This window comes from Temnothorax nylanderi, unplaced genomic scaffold (genome assembly GCF_030848795.1).
Source record: "Temnothorax nylanderi isolate EJ_2023f unplaced genomic scaffold, tnyl_v1.0 TNYL_tig0047_pilon, whole genome shotgun sequence".
NCBI classification, from domain to species: Eukaryota; Metazoa; Arthropoda; class Insecta; order Hymenoptera; family Formicidae; genus Temnothorax; species Temnothorax nylanderi.
In genome coordinates, this window is record NW_027249109.1 from 1,253,840 (window position 1) to 1,277,061 (window position 23,222).

The window sequence follows — 23,222 nt, forward strand, 5'->3', positions numbered from 1 at the left end:
TGGTTGTACTTTGATGAAATCTCTCTATAGCATTGAAAGAAATGTATGGTTTAAATCACAATAATGCAACAACATTGAACATCATGTATTTGACAAGTTTTTCTAAGTAAATAAGACATGCATATATCTTATAATAATAAACTTTATCATATTTAGATTTAAATCTGGATTATATAAATATAAATAAATTACTTCTTGAGTAAAATTAGATTTTTATCTGATTTTTATAGATTTCTGTTTTTCTCTATGTCCAGCAAAACCGATATATAATCACCATGTCCTTAACAACTAAAAATATAATATATTATAAAAAGTGTATGAAAAATTAACTTAATTAATGACTTAATTAATTAACTACGTTTGATGTGCTTTATATATACATATATTATTAATTTATACAATGCACAGTTTGGCGATTAAATAATTTCAATTCCTGGAATTATAATCTAAAAATTAATAATATTTTTCACGTTTTAGCTACTAATTTATACATTTTATTTGTGTAAAAGAATATTTTATTTATTTAAATTTATTTCAAATTTTTACTTTAAATATTTTTATTTATTGTAAAAAATGTTACGTAACACTTGACAAACAGTATAGTCATATACAAAATTATATTAGAGTATTAGACTATACATATATTAAATAGAACAAGTATCTTCATTAGCACTATATAATTTATATTTTATGTGTAAGTTAACCAAGGAAATAACGTACTTGTGCGATCAAAATTTGTCCTACAGCGCAATAAAGACATGTGTTATCAAATGTATTGATATCAGATACCGTCATAATGAAAGTTAAATGAGACACTGACGTCACTGACAGATCTCAACCTTGAGTCACCATCTAAACAAATGAATGATAAATAGAATTAAGTATTTAATTTTTGGAATTTGAGTGAAGAACAGTCATCAGTGTTGAATACACAAATTAGGATATTAATAATATATTAATTGTATTAATTATAATTTATGATATACTTGCAAAGTACTTGCAAGATAAATATTATAAAAATCTATTACAAAAATATATTAAAAAGAACGGACTGAAAGATTTACACATTTATGTATACACAATGTAATTACCTATATAATACACATATTTGCAATAAAAGTAATAAGACGATTTATTTGCTAAAAAATATAATTAAATTGAAATTGAATTATTTAAAAAAATCAAATTTAAGAAATAATTTATATTGCATATGTCCAACTATATTATCTTCTTAAAATTTGTTTGTTTCTTATATAGAATCAATTTGTTTGGAAGAAAAAATACGATTTCTTTCATTCATTAATTATATGTTTGTTTTGAAATTATTTAAATCGATCTTGTTATGCCGTATTATTGATTTATCACTAAAGTGTCATTCAACTTCGAAAACAAAACTTAAAGTACAAAACAGGTGTGCGTTTTATAGCCATGTGTTACATATACATCCGTGGACAGCGATTTGTCCCATATCTGACTAGTGAAGTAACTCTGAAAGATGTCCACCCTGTTTCTTCTAATAAATGGTTATATTTAATTATTCAATTAAAATAAAATTTAATTGATATTAAAGATTTAACCGAATAACTTGATAATAAATTCATAATTTATTATTTTGTCGAAATAAACATGTAAAAAAGGAACTCAAGTATCAGCTGTTTTTTGCACGCGCATATAATATTGAGAATTTAGTAAGAGCTATACAAATGATGTAATTTAATAATAATATATACATATATAATAAAAGATATATTTGCTCAATGATCTTTATTAAATATATAGAGATTAAGAATATATAATACATGAAGAGAAGAATGTTAGTAGTTCATTTTTCCTTCGATCCAAGAAAGATAGGGATAAACATTGGTGTATACATCTGGATAACCCCTGGCGCACGGTCTTCCACCAGACACCAGACCGATAATTGTTCTGTCGCTGTTTCGAATCAGTCCGCTACCGCTGTCACCCTGCAACAGAAAAATAGAGACTATTATCGTACTGTTCCTTATATGATTTTGACAATATCTTACGCGTTATGCTGAATAAAAAATCATTATTTAAGATGGCAGAATTCCAATAATTTAGCGTTATTATTGTTATAAATTATTAAGATGATAAAAAGAAAAATGAGGGATATAAAAATTCTACTTTGAGAATGCTATTACAGATATAACTATGATATAAAATGTTATCGTGGATGCGTAAAGGAATGTAATATTGTAACGCGAATGATGTTCAGTACAATGTCGTGATTGAACAAGAGTAATTACGAAATGTATCATGTGTATACATATATATATATATATATATATATTATAGACGGAATATAAATATTAAATATAAACATTAAATATAAAAAAAGATGCAATAATGAAATGAGACATGTTAGATATATGCTACATACATTGCACAATCCAGTTCCATAAGTGATGAGGGTACAGAACTCGTCCTTGTGAATGTTCATTAAGAATTTGTGATAAGCCTGGCACGTATCCGGAAGCATTGCTTTCGCGTTCAACTTCTGCAAGTTGTTATGTACAGGTTTTCTGAAGCCCCTAGAACCCCAGGCTGCAATCGTGACGTCATCATCCTTTTCTATAGTCTTCGTTGGGAGCTTAATTGGCTGTTGTGTTGGACCAAACTCAATGGGCGAAGCCAACTAAAAGTAATTTATACTAATGAACCAAACAGTGAGAATGATTAAAGCGTGTTTCATTTATTTGACGTCTGTATATCATTACTTTTGTCACTAATATATCGGAAAGTATACTAAACATGCATATCACAAATGCGTTATAAGCTATAATATATTATAACATATATGTATTTTTTTATTTCAAGGTTGTTTACTTTATTTTAAGATTGTACCTTTATCAAACCGATGTCATAATTGCCTCTACTGGCGCGAGGATTATAATCATCGTGATACCACAGTTTTTCCACCTTATGACTCTGTCCACCTTCATTGAGGTAGGTTGTGCCAGTAACAACGGTCACAGATTTCCTTAGATGGGAGTTCTGAATTAGAGGCGCTACGCAATGACCGGCAGTTAGAATGTGCTGTTTGTCAATTATGCTACCGCCGCAAAAGTGGGTGTTGTCGACCCTTATGGAGACACAATGCGGATAGTCTTCTATGTTCGCGGGTATTCCATTCACTAACTTGTCTGGTTCATCGCCATAAACAGCTGTAAACGTATAGTAAAACTAAGTGCGTATCAAAACGTTATTACCCTCATTATCAATTAGAAATATTTGCATTTAATTATCACATGTTATTTATCTAAAAAAGAAATTCTTGTGAATTGCATATTTAATATATCTATATTTAATTTTATATGTTTTATGACATAAGAGAAAGTACAATAATTTTTGTTTCTATTTTTATACAAAATTTAAAACCAATAGGATAGAGCTAATAAATGTATAAGTACAATAGGAATAATAAAAAGATGCGATAAAAAACAATAAAATCGATAAAAAAGTACAATAGAAATATGGTGAAGCATATTGTACAGTATATGCAATTACACAATTATGTATTTTATATGCAATTTATAGTTTTATACATGCAATATTAAAAATTGAAATATAATGTATAATGCTCTTATAAGATATTATTTATAAGATAAATTAAGTATTAAAAACAAAATTTAATTATATAGAACTTGTTTTAAATTGTCACACAAATTGTTATCAAGTTCCTGATGTGTAACTTACCTACGATCGCCAATGCGATGAGGATACACGCTAACTGCTTCATTTCGTATATCTGCTTTTACACCGTGCCTGGCAAATTTTGCGAAGCAAATGGTAATGCGTATGGTATACAATTTATATACCTACGCGCGTATCAACAAATGTACACAGCTGTGAATAGCATTAGTATGCCATTCAATTGTTATCGCTAACAAATCATTAGTACAGAGATCGTAATTAAATAATATTGAATTAAAAATGATATTAAGATACTATAACTTATCATATCTTTATTTATTTCATGAGCAATCGTGTGTTATTACCGATATTTGTAACGTTAAGTGAATAAAATATTGTAATTTTTATAATTTACATATTTACGTATACACAGTCTATAACTATATAATCGATACGCACATCTTTGCAATAAGTAATGAAACGATTTATTTACCAAAAAATACAATTAAATGGAAATTAATTATTACCAAAATCAAATTAAGAAATAATTTATATTGTAAATATACTTCCAACTATTTTATCGTTTTAAAATTTCCGGTAAAAAATTTTTCAAAACATATGTATAAATATACAAATTACGTCCATATATGTATACATACTTGTATATCCCGAAACATTCATGTGGACGGCTATAGAGAGACGTCTGTTTTTCACACGACGCAACCATAGACTTCACAACATACATTTGTGCTTATAGATTATTGAAATGGTAAAACTGCAGGGTTTAACTCAACCATTCAACAAGCTCACGCACCCTCCATAAATACACCCTTTGCATAATAAGAAATAAGCAGCTCGAATGCGAATGGAAAATACAGACACTATAGGCACAGGGCCGCATATGAAATATATAACAAACTTAAAAATGTTCACGCAGTAGGCTTGAAAATACAATTAAATTATATACATTTTTGCTAATTAAAACTTAAATCTACTTTTAAAAAATATAGATATAAAAATATTATAAAAAAGATGATTTTTTAAAATTTATATTACATTCGTAATTACCGTTTTAACAAGTTTATTTAGATTATTGCTTTCTTATGTAGAATGTTATGTAGAACTTCAAAGAAGATAAGAAAATTTTTACGATTTTAGAATGTTTATGACTGGAAATTTCTAATACCGATCCTGCTGCATCGTATTTATCTATTGACTCACTTTACTGAAGCTACGAGATAAAAATAAAAGTTCTTTATAAAATTGATAACTTTTAAACAGTTCTCCTTTCATGATGCTCCAGCGAAGTTATATAGCTTGACCTTAGATGAACAGTTAGATGTAAACGTGCAATAAGATACAATTTATCAATACGTGTCTACAGATATCGTCACGGGGAACAGTTTTTCCACAGTAAGATGCAGCGATCTATTAAAACTTGCATCATTAATAGGTTTTTTGCCTTTTTTGGCTCCAAGTTGCATCATTTATACTCGCGTGCGGCTTCGTAAAGTCCGTCGTACTTTACAAATAGCAGACATATAATAATAAACTTGGTAGTTAAAATTATACTATGTAATTCGTTTTTATTTTTAAAATTATTGGGGATTTGTTTTACAATTAAATGTCTGCAGTTTAATTACGATGTGCTAGTAAAACCGATATGTAACCACCCGATGTTTTTAACAGCTAAAATATAATAAAATTATACAAATAATTAGGTGGATATTTCATTAGTTTAAATAATATTAAATTTTCTCACTGTTCGCGTATCATTCAGTAATTATACTGTTATTGAGAATCTTAATTTTTATTTCCAATTAATTTAATTAATTTTCTTTAATATATGTTTAGTAATTTCTAATTTTAAATGTTAGTAAAAAATATTTAATATCTACTTTATTCTACAATGTATCTTTGTAAAATGCTATTAGAGAGAATTTTATTTGTATTGTGCAAATGATTAAATTAATTTATAATACATCTTACATTGCAAAATGTAGCCATCGTCATAGGAAAGAGTTTTCCTGCAGTAAGGTGCAGTGGTTTATTGGCCAGCATCATTATAATCAACAGATTTCTGGCCTGCCTCGGCTTTAGATTATACCACTTATAGTGATAAGTAGCCTCGTAAATCCCATCACACTTGATAAACAGTATCCGAAAAAAGAATTACATTAAGATAGAAATTTAGTATTAAATTTATTAAATATTTAAATAAATAACATACATGAATATTATTTAATATAGGGGAGACCGGGGCGAACTCGACACGATTTTTTTAAAGGCAATTTTCAACAATTAATTAAAATTTTCAAGCAAATTTAATGGTACACATTTAAAGAGTGTCCCTTCAGGTACAAAATTGCTTAAGGAAGTTTTGCTGTACGTCGCTTAGTTTTGCCCCCAGGAAAGGAAAAGTGACGCAAAGACAAATTTTCAAATTGAAAAATGCCGTGGTAAACTCGACACTTTGCCTGATCGACACAATTTGATCTGGAACTTATTTTTTATTGTCTGAAACTAAACATACATTGTTTATCGTGTATTTAGAAAGTACAAAAATTCGGAATTGAGTAAAACAATCATTGGAAATAATGAGAACAAAAATTGTTGAACATTCAATTATTTTCATCTAAACTCATGTCTGAAAAACAATTTATGCAAGTAAACTCGCGATTAGACGTGCGCACACATTTGTCATGGACCATATAGCTGCATGACAAGCATCGTTTGTTATTGGGAGCCGATAAAACTGCGTGGTGTCGACTTTGCCCCGAACGTCATTTTTCACTTTTGTCACTCCAAAAATATAAAAATTTTGAAAATTTGTAAAAACTATTATCGGATTCGTATAAAGCATCGAATTTCCCATCAAAATCACTTACCGGTAGATTCGCAAGAGTAAAGCTCGATAAAAGAGTGGAAATTTTCGAGAGATTAGAAAAATTACTTTTCACCATCAAAAACGCTTATGTCGCGCTAAAAATTACATCATAACTCAGAATGTCACCAAATTCCGTTGATAATACTGGCACATAAAGACGCATTTACAGTAAGAAAGGCAAGTTTTTACGATAGATTTAAATTAGCAAAAAGCCTAGTGTCAAGTTTGCCCCGGTCTCCCCTACTCATGTTATGTATACTAACGATAAGTCATGAAAAATATATCTAATATTTTAAAATATCAATACTTACTTGAATAACTAAAAATTCGCCTATCACACAATAAAGACACATATGTGTGAATATATTAATGAAAGCCATCAGGGTGTAAATGAGTCGAGCAATGGAGAGATTGCGACCTTGTGTCGTTATCTGCGCAGTAAAAATGACTAAATGTAATTAAACATTTTTAAGAAATTGTTGTATTTAAAGAGATAAATATAAATAAATGGTTAACATAATCAGGTTTAATAGAAGCAGTAGTTTAAATGATTAAGAATTAGATTGTATTGTATCTATTTCTTTTGAGAAAAAAATATTTTAAAAATAAGTTGTCGAGAAGTAATAAAGTATTTATAATTAATTGTCATTATAATTATGCTTTTTACATATGTAGTAACATTCGTAATTCTTTAAAGTGACATGAATACGTACAAATTATGTTGTGCAATTTGAAATAGATCTAATTTATAAGCATAATACATTAAATAATTTTAATGGAATAATAGATATATTATTTGAAGAATAAAAGATAGATAAGAATATGGATATTACAGTTCTAATTGTAAATTTTGGCATTCTAATTGCACAAATAAAGAAATGTATAAATACAAGTTAGAAAATATACTTGCGGTGATAAATAAAAATCCAAACAGAGCAAAAAGTATGCCAAAATTAATCAGCAGACCAAGCAGCATCAAGTTAAATGTATTGTCGATGATTTTAATAGATCTGTAAGCAAAAGTTAGCATGGTATAATATGATTATGATTTTCTTTTACTCACTTTTTTTCTATATTTTTTAATATAAATAAAAAGTAAAACAAAATTTCTTTTCTAATTATAATAAATAGCAAATTTGATATTTTATGATATATATAAATAAAACTTATGCAATATTATGTACCTGAAATTAAAAAAATTATATAATTTGCATTGTGTCAGTTATGATCATGACATTTTGAGTTTATTAAAATTATTATACATATACAATATATGTATATATATTATAATAACTTATTACCAAAAAAATCTTTCGCTAATGATTAACAAATCATTTTGCTCTTGTTTTCTAACAAAACTTGATGGATTGTAGAATAAACGGAGAAGAATTTAATGCTTTAGAAAATACTTTATAATTTCTGTAAAATTTATTTGATTTATTTGTAAACTTTTTTTTGTTTTATCAGTATACTGAACCTGATAAGACGTATATGATCCTTCACGCTAGAAGATAGTGCTTCCTCAAAGTCATTAAATTTATCCAGATTAAGAATACGTGTCCTGAAGTTTTCAAGTTGACCACAAATATGGAAGACCAGATAACCCATGAAGGAGTCCGTGACGGTGTACACAGATGCGGATATCATAATACTAAAACCTTGTAGGATGAAAGTTGTCTCGTAAAACGGGCTGTTACTTACATTGTATATGTAATATGTTTGCAATGGCAGCACTTTGCCTGGATCAGTAATATTTGTCATGTATCTTATTGATATATTAAAGGAAGGAAGAATTACACCCAAAATATACGAGATAAACATGACAAAATATCCCCAAATCATGATTAGACGTGTTGTCCGCGCTTGTCTTATCATAACGATTTTTTCTTTTTCTGACTTTAATTTTATCCAGTCCTTTTTAATCATTTGTAAAATTGGTACAAGAACTATTAAAAATGAAGTACGTTAGAATTATATTATTAATTGTATGTTGTTGTGAGAATGATCAATAAAATGAAAAAAATAATAAATTTTTTTAGAAAATGTAATAGAAAAGAATTATAATTAAAATGATAAACATATGAACGAAATCAGTGCAACAAAATATTTAATTAAGTTTGGTTTCCGAGTCCGAGCCGCGTGAATTTTTTATTTGATTCTGATATTTCGTGAACATTTCAGTTTTTTTTAATCAGATACTATATCAAATAGGACGAGTGTGGCCTAGTAGACAGCGCACTGGTCTATTGAACCGAAGTCCCGGGTTCGATTCCCGGCCAAAATTATATTCGCTCGTTCTCTTCTCGGAAGGCAATGGTAAACCACCGAGAGTATGTCTTGCCAAGAACGCTTCTCTAAAAAATTATAGCCGTTCGGAATCTGCGTTAAACTGTAGGTCCCATATACAATGTGTATAATCCACGTGCGCAACACATGTATATGAAGAGAAGCCATCATCACGCTCGGATACGAGTAATAGGACTGAGGATATCAAATAAATAATTCACGCGGTTCGAATCCGAAAGTCAAATTAAATGTGTGCGTATACACACCGCGAAAGACTCAAATATCAAAATATTTAATGTTAAAGATCTATAAATTTTGTTTAAAATTGATTATTATATATGTATAAAATATTCTTATAAAAAAAATATTATCAAATTTCTGTATTAATTAAATTTCAAGTTAAAATGGACAAAATATGACAACTTAATGTGTTTAAATTTAACGTAATTACGAACATTGAGAATTATTAAATTTGTCGTCTTGTTAAAATTCTTTATGAGAGAAATGTGAATAAAATTGCTTTTTCTATGCACATTTCTTTTCTTTCGCTTTAGAGGTAGGACACTGTGACACTCAAGTTTATATACCTAGTACCTTCCTTCTTCCGCCACAAGAGAACAAGTTTCATTATTGCTATTAAAAGTGGTATACTAGTTTGCAGATTATCGATCATTGACGTAATATTGCCCCATATTCTGATGAGAGAATGAAAGGTTGGAATGACGCAACTCCAAATAATTATATTTAATATAATAATCACGCGTATATTCATCATCAATTTGCTTCGTGGAGTTTTGTAAGGTTCCGGCCAAATTCCAAGTAAGCTCAGAAAAAGTCGATTTAATGTAATAACCCAATTGTAATCTGTTTCTAAATAAACGTTAAATATAAGATTAATAAAGGTTCTTTTTAAATAACGTACATCAGTTAATATTCTGCTAAGATTAAAATATATCATTTTTTTCTATTTACATCATATTACTCGTCTTTTTTATCTATACACATTTATAATATATCTACTTGAAATTATTTTCGCACATTGTTTTATTTTTTACTTTTTGCATGTAACTCTTGTATGAGCAGCTAGTAGAAAACGTATTAAAATTGCTATTTATTTAAAAAATATTTTATTATATTAGGCTTATTATATCACTATATTAGGATATTAAGACTATAGCAAAAGAATATAAGCACCTTCATATCCCGAATGCGTCGAGGTAACCATATCAGCAGTTACGGCGGAATTAACTTCCTCTTTTATCATATCTACAATGTGATCATACCCTCAGCAACTTACAATACGAACTGTAACATATGCAGAAACTTCACACTCTTCACAGGCTTACTTTCCTTACTCCCCTAAGTGAATACCGTAGTCGTTAATAATGCACGTGTTCGTAACAAGAATGCGCGTAACGCTTATAACTACTTGTTTAGCCTGGGGAAACTGAATTATAGGGGTATTTATTTCCCCTCTGTGAGCTAAACACCTGCGACGTGTCAGCAACATTGGTAAAGGGCCGCATATAAATTCAGATACTCATTCGACATACTTCACAAACTGCAAAATTTTTTTTGACATAGAAAATTTGAGAATATTTAGAGTAGTTGTTGTACATCAAGCAAAGTTGTTGCACGTTGTTAAAAAATATCAAAATATAGTTTTAATTAATTTATCTTCATAAAAATATAGCATATATTTGAAACAATTATAGATTTATAAATATCTATTGAATATTTGATAAGTACACTCTGAATTCTAGCATCTTCTAAATTTATTCATTTTTTGGACAAAAGAAATCTTTTGACAAAGGTAAAATTTTTCTTTTGTTACATTAAAAATAAGTTTAACAATTTCTAAAACCGACCCTGTACAGTAGTTATCGATTAACGTTTTGCTGAAGGTGCACGATATGTGAAAGTTCTCTTCTGCGTTAAAGTTTGAAATTTCACAACTTTCAGTTCACAGTCTAGCAAAGTTGTACAATTCTATACAATTCTGTATTTCAAGGATCAAAATACAGAAAAGTAGTCAGATATGTGCACGCAACAAGTATCTTATCACCAGAGAAATGAAACTTACATTATTTCGAAAGGCTTTACGTCTTGAGATAATATGTTATATAACGATGCATATTATTGTTCTGAACACTCGCTAGATGGATAAAAAAAATATCTGAGATATTTACTTTTATTCTGTGATAATGTATTTATATATACATATATACACACATATGCATATAGTAAACAGAAAAATTATTTAAATTTATTTTTTGAATTATTAGATATTAAAATATTTATTCGCATATTGTAATTGTTGCTTCAAAGTTTATTTGAAACTGATATATATAAAATAGGTTGAACAAGCAAATTATTACCACATATCGTAAATGATACATCTTATGTTCTCTTCAAAAAAACATAATCTGTATATAATATTTGCTAATAACATGAAAAATTAACTTTCTATGCAAATTAATTTTTGTCAAGAATATAATTTTGTGATTATATGTTACAAATTATTATTGTACAACTTGCTGATATAATTAGCTGATTTGTTTTATATTATAATTATACATTTTATTATTCTTTAATATTTTGCCTGAATATTATCTATTATCTGTAAATCTGTAAATTATTTAAAACAAAAATTGAAAATAGAGCGTTAATAAATGTTTATGATTTTATTATGTCGTTGAGGTATTCGATATTTTGGTTTATACTGGTATGAACATCCGGAACTGTGTGGAGTTTCGTTGCGTGAAATACTGTAGGTAGCTAAACCGACAAGTTTGCCTTCATAAATCAGAGGACTGCCGCTGTCACCCTAAATAATAATTATTAATACTGTCATTATTTAATTCTGATACATTTAACTGAATGTTTCACATATTATATAAACACATATATGGCTTTCACCCCTCCATATATATCTATTAATTATGTTATCATTACTATTCTTATATTTTACCTTTTAAATTAATTTTTAAATATAAATGCAGTTAATAAAAAGAGTAAAGAAAAACTTTTGTAAAAATATTTTACTAGGAGCATATATATGTTATATACGCTAGTGAAAAAACTCTTTTTTTTTCTAAAACTTAAACAATCCCCTAAGTCAGAATATATATAAGATATGTTAAAATGTATCGTTTCTTTAATATTATGTTTTTTTAATAATATCTTCTTACCTTGCAATAATTACTTTCAGATTCCGCTCGAGTGCAGAATTCAGACTTAGAGAGCTCTTTCTTGTAGAATGACTGGCATTCTTGATGATCAATCGTTGTTAACGTTACTTGCTTCAGATTCGCAGTCTTTTTTCCTTGACGATCAGCTATCATCCAACTAACCATTTGCAATTTTACACCCAGTGGTACTTCTGTTTCAGATAGCGCAACCGGCTGAATCTTCTCGTTGAATTGAAGTGGTTGTATTAGCTGCAAAAGTTCATTATGTTACCGATATTTACGCGGTAGATATCGCGGAAAACAATATTTTTCAAAACCAAAAATTCTTAGATCTCAGCATTTTAGTTAAATGATTGATTATACCATAGAGGGGACCGTCTAATTGATAATCTTTAGCACTTTAATTTAAAAAAGAATTAAACAAAAAATTCTAAATTATTTAAATACTAGAAATAGTAAGTTAAACACTTATTTAATTATTCAAATATCGAAACAAATGACAATGTGTATACGTGTGTGTGTGTGTGTGTGTGTGTGTGTGTGTGTGTATGAATAAATTTAATTATAGTATAAAAACAATAAGTACAAATATGAATATGTACCTTAAGCACACCAAGTCCGCTAGTGACATTATTTTCAAGTGGGTTAACGTGATGATTTTGCGAGAACATTTCTTTAACAAAGATATGAACACCGCCAGGTTTGAGGCTGCTCGTGCCGCTCACTATGATTATATTGTTCATAACGTTCCAGACATGCTCGAACGGCGGAACACATCGATCCGACGTGACGACGTGATACTCGTCAAGTATAGCGCCGGAACATGCGTGTCTGCCGTTCCTTCTAATCGACACAACATATGGATGCTGCGTGATGTCAACATCGCCGTCAACATATTGCGTTATTTCAGCATTGGCACTTGATACAAATATTTATTGTCACTTTCTAAAAATACGATTAACTGTTTCTTTCTCTGCATCAAGATTAAGGAAAATTTCATTTTATTTTCGTAATAGCAAACAGTGAATAAGAGGTAACAATCTTTATTTTGCTTCACTCACACTGCAAGTAGTCTAATCCTCACAATGCGAGTAGTTAAATCATTATGGAGACATTCGCGTAATTATTGAAGTTCAAAATATGATTTTTCTTTCAAATATGCTATAATTGCTTAATGTGAATGAAACTTCTAATATAATGAAGTCAAATTTATAATCATTTAAATTTATTTAATCACCTACCACTAACGGCGACGACGATCAAAGTCCATGCTGGTGGTAACATTGCGAAGTATACCGTACGAGAACATGGTTTCGAACAGAATTTCAAAAATGTCACTTCTTCACTACTGCTTATATACACGAACGAATATTTACGCAGTTGTGATCGGGGGGGGGGGGGGAATTCCGGTTTCAATGTGTTTGTACGCAATATGGTCGCGTGTATAACTAGTATGTATGCAAAATTAATGGCCATGTGTACGATATGATTGTGCGTAACGACGCTGTTGGCAATCGTTTCGTATCAGGCAATCGGAACCCTCTTTTTGTGATTAATGATTAATGATTAATCATTTGCATACGTATATTTTGTGAGAAAAGCAATATGTACCTTATTAAAGGCACATATGGTAAAATGACAGTTTCCTTCTGACTTTTGTATGATTTATGAAAGATATTTTCTTGCGTGATTTTCTCTCTCTCTTTCCATCCCCACACTTCTGCTCCATATAAAGCTATGCTTGCAATCAGCGAATCGTATAACTTAATTCTTCTTATCCAGTCTCCTCCAAATAACCTTTTTCCTATTCCCCAAACCTGTCTCATTGCTATAGTAGCCTTCCTTACTCTTTCGTTTATATGCGCCTCCTGTCCTCCGTTCTTTTGGAATGTGTAGCCTAGATAGCAGAATTCCTTTACCTCCTCTATTTCTTCTCCCTTCCATTTTCTTCATTTTACCTCCTCCCTTCCTGAATCTCATTACCTTTGTTTTCCCTACATTCACTCTCAGCTTTTTTCTGTCGAAATATTTCTCCAGTCTTTTCATCATCCTCTTCATCTCCTCTTCGTCCTCTGCTATAGCTACTATATCGTCTGCGTATGCTAACGTCCAAAATTTTATTCTCTTTACTACCATGCCTCCATCTTGCCCTCTTCTCATTGTTTCCTCTAAGTCTGCCAGCAGCAGTATGAAGAGCATAGCGCTCAGCGGGCATCCCCGTCTGACTCCTTTGACCGTCCAGAAGCATGATCTCTTGCGAAAAAGGAATAAAAGTTCTTTATAAAATTGATAACTCTTAAACAGTTCTCCTTTCATGATGCTCCAGCGAAGTTATATAGCTTGACCTTAGATGAACAGTTAGATGTAAACGTGCAATAAGATACAATTTATCAATACATGTCTACAGATATCATCACGGGGAACAGTTTTTCCACAGTAAGATACAGCGATTTATTAAAACTTGCATCATTAATAGGTTTTTTGCGTTTTTTGGCTCCAAGTTGCATCATTTATACTCGCGTGCGGCTTCGTAAAGTCCGCCGTACTTTACAAATAGCAGACATATAATAATAAACTTGTTAGTTAAAATTATACTATGTAATTTGTTTTTATTATTAAAAATATTGGGGATTTGTTTTACAATTAAATGTCTGCAGTTTAATTACGATGTGCCAGTAAAACCGATATGTAACCACCCGATGTTTTTAACAGCTAAAATATAATAAAATTATACAAATAATTAGGTGGATATTTCATTAGTTCAAATAATATTGAATTTTCTCACTGTTCGCGTATCAATCAGTAATTAAGCTGTTATTGAGAATCTTAATTTATATTTCCAATTAATTTAATTGATTTTTTGAAATATATGTTTAGTAATTTCTAATTTTAAATGTTAGTAAAAAAATATTTAATATCTACTTTGTTCTACAATGTATCTTTGTAAAATGTTATTAGAGAGAATTTCATTTGTATTGTGCAAATGATTAAGTTAATTTATAATACATCTTACATTGCAAAATGTAGCCATCGTCATAGGAAAGAGTTTTCCTGCAGTAAGGTGCAGTGGTTTATTGGCCAGCATCATTATAATCAACAGATTTCTGGCCTGCCTCGGCTTTAGATTATACCACTTATAGTGATAAATAGCCTGGTAAATCCCATCACACTTGATAAACAGTATCCGAAAAAACAATTACATTAAGATATAAATTTAGTATTAAATTTATTAAATATTTAAATAAATAACATACATGAATATTATTTAATATACTCATGTTATGTATACTAACGATAAGTCATGAAAAATATATCTAATATTTTAAAATATCAATACTTACTTGAATAACTAAAAATTCGCCTATCACACAATAAAGACACATATGTGTGAAAATATTAATGAAAGCCGTCAGGATGTAAATGAGTCGAACAATGGAGAGATTGCGACCTTGTGTCGTTATCTGCGCAGTAAAAATGACTAAATGTAATTAAACATTTTTAAGAAATTGTTGTATTTAAAGAGATAAATATAAATAAATGATTAACATAATCAGGTTTAATAGGAGTAGTTTAAATTATTAAGAATTAGATTGTATTGTTTCTATTTCTTTTGAGAAAAAAAATATTTTAAAAATAAGTTGTCGAGAAGTAATAAAGTATCTATAATTAATTGTATAAATCTAATCTAATCTTACATATGTAGTAACATTCGTAATTCTTTAAAGTGACATGAATACGTACACATTATGTTGTGCAATTTGAAATAGATCTAATTTATAAGCATAACACATTAAATAATTTTAATGGAATAATAGATATATTATTTGAAGAATAAGATAGAGTAGATAAGAATATGGATATTACAGTTCTAATTGTAAATTTTGGCATTCTAATTACACAAATAAAGAAATGTATAAATACAAGTTAGAAAATATACTTGCGGTGATAAATAAAAATCCAAAAAGAGCAAAAAGTATGCCAAAATAAACCAGCAGACTAAGCAGCATCAAGGTAAATGTATTGTCGATGATTTTAATAGATCTGTAAGCAAAAGTTAGTACGGTATAATATGATTATGATTTTCTTTTACTCATTTTTTCCCTATTTTTTAATATAAATAAAAAGTAAAACAAAATTTCTTTTCTAATTATAATAAATAGCAAATTGATATTTTATGATATATATAAATAAAACTTATGCAATATTATGTACCTAAAATTTAAAAAATTATATAATTTGCATTGTGTCAGTTATGATCCATTACATTTTGAGTTTATTAAAATTATTATACATATACATATATATAAATATATGTATATATATTATAATAACTTATTACCAAAAAAATCTTTCGCTAATGATTAACAAATCATTTTTCTCTTGTTTTCTAACAAAACTTGATGGATTGTAGAGTAAACGGAGAAGAATTTAATGCTTTAGAAAATACTTTATAATTTCCTTAAAATTTATTTGATTTATTTGTAAACTTTGTTTTTGTTTCATCAGTGTACTGAACCTGATAAGACGTATATGATCCTGCACGCTAGAAGATAGTGCTTCCTCAAAGTGACTAAATTTATCCAGATTAAGAATACGTGTCCTGAAGTTTTCAAGTTGACCACAAATATGGAAGACCAGATAACCCATGAAGGAGTCCGCGCCGGTGTACACAGATGCGCTTATCATCAAACTAAAACCTTGTAGGATGAAAGTTGTCTCGTAAAATGGGCTGTTACTTACGTTGTATATGTAATATGTTTGTAATGGCAGCACTTTGCCTGGATCGGTAATATTTGTCACGTATCTCATTGATATATTAAAGGAAGGAAGAATTACAACCAAAATATACGTGAAAAACATGACGAAATATCCCCAAATCGTGATTACACATGTTGTCCGTGCTTGTCTTATCATAACGATTTTTTCTTTTTCTGACTTTAATTTTATCCAGTCCTTTTTAATCATTTGTAAAATTGGTACAAGAACTATTAAAAATGAAGTACGTTAGAATTATATTATTAATTGTATGTTGTGAGAATGATCAATAAAATGAAAAAAATAATAAAATTTTTTAGAAAATGCAATAGAAAAGAATTATAATTAAAATGATAAACATATGAACGAAAACAATGCAACAAAATATTTAATTAAGTTTGGTTTCCGAGTCCGAGCCGCGTGAATTTTTTACTTGATTCTGATATTTCGTGAACATTTCAGTTCTTTTTATCGGATACTATATCAAATAAATAATTCACGCGGTTCGCATCCGGAAGTCAAACTAAATGTGTGTGTGTGTGTGTGTGTGTATCATATACACACCGCAAAATAGACTCAAATATCAAAATATTTAATGTTAAAGATCTATAAATTTTGTTTAAAATTGATTATTATATATGTATAAAATACTCTTATTTAAAAAAAATATTTTCAAATTTCTGTATTAATCAAATTTCAAGTTAGTGGACAAAATATGATAACTTAATGTGTTTAACGTAATTACGAAAATTGAGGATAATTAAATTTGTCGTCTTGTTAAAATTCTTTATGAGAGAAATGTGAATAAAATTGCTTTTTCTATGCACATTTCTTTTCTTTCGCTTTAGAGCTAGGACATTGTGACACTCAAGTTTATATACCTAGTACCTTCTTTCTTCCGCCACAAGAGAACAAGTTTCATTATTGCTATTAAAAGTGGTAAACTATATTGCAGATTATCGATCATTGACGTAATATTGCCCCATATTTTGATGAGAGAATGAAAGGTTGGAATGACGCAACTCCAAATAATTATATTTAATATAATAATCACGCGTATATTTATCATCAATTTGCTTTGTGGAGTTTTGTAAGGTTCCGGCCAAATTCCAAGTAAGCTCAGAAAAGATCGATTTAATGTAATAACCCAATCGTAATCTGTTTTCAAATAAACGTTAAACATAAGATTAATAAAGGTTCTTTTTAAATAACGTACATCAGTTAATATTCTGCTAAGATTAAAATATATCATTTTTTTCTATTTACATCATATTACTCGTCTTTTTATCTATATAACATTTATAATATATTTACTTGAAACCAATTTCGCACATTGTTTTATTTTTTACTTTTTGCATGTAAGTCTTGTATGAGCAGCTAGTAGAAAACATATTAAAATTGCTATTTATTTAAAAAATATTTCACTATATTAGGATTATTATATCACTATTTTAGGATATTAAGGCTATAGCAAAAGAATATAAGCACCTTCATGTCCCGAATGCGTCGAGGTAACCATATCAGCAGTTACGGCGGAATTAACTTCCTCTTTTATCATATCTACAATGTGATCATACCCTCAGCAACTTACAATACGAACTGTAACATATGCAGAAACTTCACACTCTTCACAGGCTTACTTTCCTTACTCCCCTAAGTGAATACCGTAGTCATTAATAATGCACGTGTTCGTAACAAGAAAGCGCGTGACGCTTATAACTACTTGTTTAGCCTGGGGAAACTGAATTATAGGGTTATTTATTTCCCCTCTGTGAGCTAAACACCTGCGACGTGTCAGCAACATTGGTAAAGGGCCGCATATAAATTCAGATACTCATTCGACATACTTCACAAACTGCAAAATTTTTTTTGACATAGAAAATTTGAGAATATTTAGAGTAGTTGTTGTACATCAATCAAAGTTGTTGCACATGTTTATGCTGCACGTTGTTAAAAAATATTAAAATATAGTTTTAATTAATTTATCTTCATAAAAATATAGCATATATTTGAAACAATTATAGATTTATAAATATCTATTGAATATTTGATAAGTACACTCTGAATTCTAGCATCTTCTAAATTTATTCATTTTTTGGACAAAAAAAATCTTTTGACAAAGGTAAAATTTTTCTTTTGTTACATTAAAAATAAGTTTAACAATTTCTAAAACCGACCCTGTACAGTAGTTATCGATTAACGTTTTGCCCAAAGTGCACGATATATGAAAGTTCTCTTCTGCGTTAAAGTTTGAAATTTCAAAACTTTCAGTTCACAGTCTAGCAAAGTTGTACAATTCTATACAATTCTGTATTTCAAGGATCAAAATACAGAAAAGTAGTCAGATATGTGCACGCAACAAGTATCTTATCACCAGAGAAATGCGACTTACATTATTTCGAAAGGCTTCACGTCTTGAGATAATATGTTATATAACGATGCATATTATTGTTCTGAACACTCGCTAGATGGATAAAAAAAATATCTGAGATATTTACTTTTATTCTGTGATAATGTATTTATATGTATTTATATATACATATATACACACATATGCATATAGTAAACAGAAAAATTATTTAAATTTATTTTTTGAATTATTAGATATTAAAATATTTATTCGCATATTGTAATTGTTGCTTGAAAGTTCATTTGAAACTGATATAAAATAGGTTGAACAAGCAAATCATTACCACATATCGTAAATGATACATCTTATGTTCTCTTCAGAAAAACATAATCTGTATATAATATTTTGATTATAATCGGCAGTCATAGTTTTGCTAATAACATGAAAAATTAACTTTCTATGCAAATTAATTTTTATCAAGAATATAATTTTGTGATTATATGTTACAAATTATTATTGTACAACTTGCTGATATAATTAGCTGATTTGTTTTATATTATAATTATACATTTTATTATTCTTTAATATTTTGCCTGAATATTATCTATTATCTGTAATTCTGTAAATTATTTAAAACAAAAATTGAAAATAGAGCGTTAATAAATGTTTATGATTTTATTATGTCGTTGAGGTATTCGATATTTTGGTTTATACTGGTATGAACATCCGGAACTGGAGTTTCGTTGCATGAAATACTGTAGGTAGCTAAACCGACAAGTTTGCCTTCATAAATCAGAGGACTGCCGCTGTCACCCTAAATAATAATTGTTAATACTGTCATTATTTAATTCTGATACATTTACCTGAATGTTTCACATATTATATAAACACATATATGGCTTTTACCCCTCCATATATATATATTAATTATATTATCATTACTATTCTTATATTTTACCTTTTAAATTAATTTTTAAATATAAATGCAGTTAATAAAAAGAGTAAAGAAAAAATTTTGTAAACATATTTTACTAGGAGCATATGTTATATACGCTCGCGAAAGAACTCTTTTTTTCTAAAACTTAAACAATCCCCTAAGTCAGAGTATATATAAGATATGTTAAAATGTATCGTTTCTTTAATATTATGTTTTTTTAATAATATCTTCTTACCTTGCAATAATTACTTTCAGATTCCGCTCGAGTGCAGAATTCAGACTTAGAGAGCTCTTTCTTGTAGAATGACTGGCATTCTTGATGATCAATCGTTGTTAACGTTACTTGTTTAAGATTCGCAGTCTTTTTCCCTTGACGATCGGCTATCATCCAACTAACCATTTGCAATTTTACACCCAATGGTACTTCTGTTTCAGATAGCGCAACCGGCTGAATCTTCTCGTTGAATTGAAGTGGTTGTATTAGCTGCAAAAGTTCATTATGTTACCGATATTTACGCGGTTGATATCGCGGAAAACAATATTTTTCGAAACCAAAAATTCTTAGATCTCAGCATTTTAGTTAAATAATTGATTATACCATAGAGGGGACCGTCTAATTGATAATCTTTAGCACTTTAATTTAAAAAAGAATTAAACAAAAAATTCTAAATTATTTAAATAGTAGTAATAGTAAGTTAAACACTTATTTAATTATTCAAATATCGAAACAAATGACAATGTGTATACGTGTGTGTGTGTGTGTGTGTGTGTGTGTGTGTGTGTGTGTGTATGAATAAATTTAATTATAGTATAAAAACAATAAGTACGAATATGAATATGTACCTTAAGCACACCAAGTCCGCTAGTGACATTATTTTCAATTGGGTTAACGTGATGATTTTGCGAGAACATTTCTTTAACAAAGATATGAACACCGCCAGGTTTGAGGCTGCTCGTACCGCTCACTATGATTATATTGTTCATAACGTTCCAGACATGCTCGAACGGCGGGACACATCGATCCGACGTGACGACGTGATACTCGTCAAGTATAGCGCCGGAACATGCGTGTCTGCCGTTCCTTCTAATCGACACAACATATGGATGCTGCGTGATGTCAACATCACCGTCATCATTTTGCGTTATTTCAGCATTTGCACCTGATACAAATATTTATTGTCACTTTCTAAAGATACAATTAACTGTTTCTTTCCCTGCATCAAGATTAAGGAAAATTTCATTTTATTTTCTTAATAGCAAACAGTGAATAAGAGGTAACAATCTTTATTTTGCTTCACTCACACTGCAAGTAGTCTAATCCTCACAACGCGTGTAGTTAAATCATTATGGAGACATTCGCGTAATTATTGAAGTACAAAATATGATTTTTCTTTCAAATATGCTATAATTGCTTAATGTGAATGAAACTTCTAATATTTGAAAGTCAAATTTATATAATCATTTAAATTTATTTAATCACCTACCACTAACGGCGACGACGATCAAAATCCATGCTAGTGGTAACATTGCGAAGTATCGAAGTATACCGTACGAGAACGTGGTTTCGAACAGAATTTCGAAAATGTCACTTCTTCACTACTGCTTATATACACGAACGAATATTTACGCAGTTGTGATCGGGGGGGGGGGGGAATTCCGGTTTCAATGTGTTTGTACGCAATATGGTCGCGTGTATAACTAGTACGTATGCAAAATTAATGGCCATGTGTACGATATGATTGTGCGTAACGACGCTGTTGGCAATCGTTTCGTATCAGGCAAACGAAACCCTCTTTTTGTGATTAATGATTAGTGATCAATCATTTACATACGTATATTTGGTGAGAAAAGCAATATGTACCTTATTAAAGGCACATATGGTAAAATGACAGTTTCCTTCTGACTTTTGTATGATTTATGAAAGATATTTTCTTGCGTGATAAGATTAATTTAAAATGTGTTCGAGGAATCTCATATATCATATTTTGGATGCAATAGTCTTCCAAATAAGAAGCTATTTACTATCTCAGTAAAAAACAGATAACGATCAATATGTAGCTGTTTATACATTTCCGACTATTAACTAACTTCTTATACAGTTTACAGAAAAAAATATGAATTTCGAACATTCGTGGAGATAACGCGATATCTTAAATGCATAAACTTCTCAAGACAATTTATCAAGAATAACGGATGCGCAATATATGCCGACAGTAAAATACCGATTCGATCCGTGAATCGTATGTGTGATTTATATGACGATTGACGAAACGTATCAATACGCAAACACTCTAATTGCACAAAGCATACAGTAAATATGAAACCTGATAAGTAATCCACAGATATATGTTGATCCTCAGAGCCGCAATAAAATTTTTAGACTTGCGCATCAGGCGCAAGCGTTTTGTCAAATTTCCGCTGGCCACCTGCACAGATGTGAAAGATGAGCAGTCTGAGAGAGTTATCGATAGATGTGTAGGAGAGCTCGACCATCATCAGGCTGATGATGATGCACTGAATGAAAAATGTGTCCCTATGGGATCAGGATCACATCATTACGCTTGATCGGAGCCGGAGCTCGGATCGGGGCATCTTCGATTCCGCGGCCGGCTCGCGCGGCGGGCTCGGCCGTCCTCGGTTACGCTCGGTTACGCTCGGTTTTCGCGCGGGCTCGGCCGTCCTCGGTTACGCGCTCGGTTTTCGCGCGAGCACGGCGCGTTTGATTCCGCCGCGATTTCGAGTACCGGGTACCGCGGGGACGGTTCTCGAACTTTGGACATCGCGAGTCGCGAGAGCTCTCAACGTGATATCTCGTAAGAAATCGTTTCATTCGAATTACCGAACGCATTAAATCGCTTCGTGTCACAGGTGTCACAGGTAGACAGGTACACGTCAATCCTTCGCGGTTTTCATACCGGTTGTCAGTCAAAGCGAATTCGCTCTTGTGATGAGCTCCCGTCCATATTTCTAATCACCGGCAGCGAATTACGTGCGCCGTCGAGCGTCCGGAGAGCCGAGAATGACATCACACAACACTACACAACATTCGTGTCGTATCGATTCGCGGATCGACTGTAAATCAGTCGATGCGAACTCTCGATCGCGTAGTACGCGTACCACCGAGTCGGAGTCGTTGTCTCGCCGTGACGTCACGGCGGCGCG

At 30.1% G+C, this 23,222-nt stretch overlaps 4 protein-coding genes and 1 pseudogene across 4 annotated transcripts; all 5 read right to left on the reverse strand.

Moving 5' to 3' along the window:
* Positions 1 to 1,747: 1,747 nt before the first annotated feature.
* LOC139772262 (chymotrypsin-2-like) lies at positions 1,748 to 4,023 on the reverse strand. The gene is made up of 4 exons (XM_071705797.1): positions 3,718 to 4,023; positions 2,866 to 3,185; positions 2,402 to 2,656; positions 1,748 to 1,964 (listed from the first exon to the last, which is right to left on the reverse strand). Exons 1-4 carry the CDS (start codon positions 3,758 to 3,760, stop codon positions 1,815 to 1,817), a joined length of 768 nt encoding a protein of 255 aa, XP_071561898.1. The 5' UTR covers positions 3,761 to 4,023; the 3' UTR covers positions 1,748 to 1,814.
* A 687-nt stretch (positions 4,024 to 4,710) lies between these two features.
* LOC139772263 (odorant receptor 43a-like) lies at positions 4,711 to 10,999 on the reverse strand. The gene is made up of 7 exons (XM_071705798.1): positions 10,022 to 10,999; positions 9,422 to 9,691; positions 8,019 to 8,487; positions 7,452 to 7,551; positions 6,853 to 6,972; positions 5,644 to 5,799; positions 4,711 to 5,343 (listed from the first exon to the last, which is right to left on the reverse strand). Exons 1-7 carry the CDS (start codon positions 10,089 to 10,091, stop codon positions 5,290 to 5,292), a joined length of 1,239 nt encoding a protein of 412 aa, XP_071561899.1. The 5' UTR covers positions 10,092 to 10,999; the 3' UTR covers positions 4,711 to 5,289.
* Positions 11,000 to 11,317: 318 nt separating this feature from the next.
* Positions 11,318 to 14,334, reverse strand: LOC139772135 (chymotrypsin-2-like; annotated as a pseudogene).
* Positions 14,335 to 14,607: 273 nt separating this feature from the next.
* LOC139772255 (odorant receptor 4-like) lies at positions 14,608 to 17,975 on the reverse strand. Its single transcript, XM_071705789.1, has 6 exons — positions 17,662 to 17,975; positions 16,535 to 17,003; positions 15,960 to 16,059; positions 15,360 to 15,479; positions 15,032 to 15,187; positions 14,608 to 14,730 (listed from the first exon to the last, which is right to left on the reverse strand). The coding sequence occupies exons 1-6, from the start codon at positions 17,954 to 17,956 to the stop codon at positions 14,677 to 14,679; spliced, it is 1,194 nt and encodes a 397-aa protein (XP_071561890.1). The 5' UTR covers positions 17,957 to 17,975; the 3' UTR covers positions 14,608 to 14,676.
* A 31-nt stretch (positions 17,976 to 18,006) lies between these two features.
* LOC139772254 (chymotrypsin-2-like) lies at positions 18,007 to 23,181 on the reverse strand. Its single transcript, XM_071705788.1, has 4 exons — positions 21,545 to 23,181; positions 20,904 to 21,220; positions 20,296 to 20,544; positions 18,007 to 19,937 (listed from the first exon to the last, which is right to left on the reverse strand). The coding sequence occupies exons 1-4, from the start codon at positions 21,585 to 21,587 to the stop codon at positions 19,791 to 19,793; spliced, it is 756 nt and encodes a 251-aa protein (XP_071561889.1). The 5' UTR covers positions 21,588 to 23,181; the 3' UTR covers positions 18,007 to 19,790.
* Positions 23,182 to 23,222: the final 41 nt, after the last annotated feature.

Excerpts from the sequence above, each read along its gene's own strand:
- LOC139772262 (XM_071705797.1), bottom strand. The coding sequence starts at position 3,760 with ATGAAGCAGTTAGCGTGTATCCTCATCGCATTGGCGATCGTAG. Across the intron at positions 3,186-3,717 it reads CATCGCATTGGCGATCGTAG|CTGTTTATGGCGATGAACCA; the intron begins GTAAGTTACACA and ends ATACGTTTACAG. Across the intron at positions 1,965-2,401 it reads ATGGAACTGGATTGTGCAAT|GGTGACAGCGGTAGCGGACT; the intron begins GTATGTAGCATA and ends TTTCTGTTGCAG.
- LOC139772263 (XM_071705798.1), bottom strand. The coding sequence starts at position 10,091 with ATGATAAAAGAGGAAGTTAATTCCGCCGTAACTGCTGATATGGTTACC. Across the intron at positions 8,488-9,421 it reads CTTGTGGCGGAAGAAGGAAG|TTCTTGTACCAATTTTACAA; the intron begins GTACTAGGTATA and ends CATTTTTAATAG. Across the intron at positions 7,552-8,018 it reads GATCATATACGTCTTATCAG|ATCTATTAAAATCATCGACA; the intron begins GTTCAGTATACT and ends TTTTGCTTACAG.
- LOC139772255 (XM_071705789.1), bottom strand. The coding sequence starts at position 17,956 with ATGTTTAACGTTTATTTGAAAACAGATTACGATTGGGTTATTACATTA. Across the intron at positions 17,004-17,661 it reads CTTGTGGCGGAAGAAAGAAG|TTCTTGTACCAATTTTACAA; the intron begins GTACTAGGTATA and ends CATTTTTAATAG. Across the intron at positions 15,188-15,359 it reads GCGAATTTTTAGTTATTCAA|TGTGATGGGATTTACCAGGC; the intron begins GTAAGTATTGAT and ends CTGTTTATCAAG.
- LOC139772254 (XM_071705788.1), bottom strand. The coding sequence starts at position 21,587 with ATGTTACCACTAGCATGGATTTTGATCGTCGTCGCCGTTAGTG. Across the intron at positions 21,221-21,544 it reads GATCGTCGTCGCCGTTAGTG|GTGCAAATGCTGAAATAACG; the intron begins GTAGGTGATTAA and ends TATTTGTATCAG. Across the intron at positions 19,938-20,295 it reads CTGAAAGTAATTATTGCAAG|GGTGACAGCGGCAGTCCTCT; the intron begins GTAAGAAGATAT and ends ATTATTATTTAG.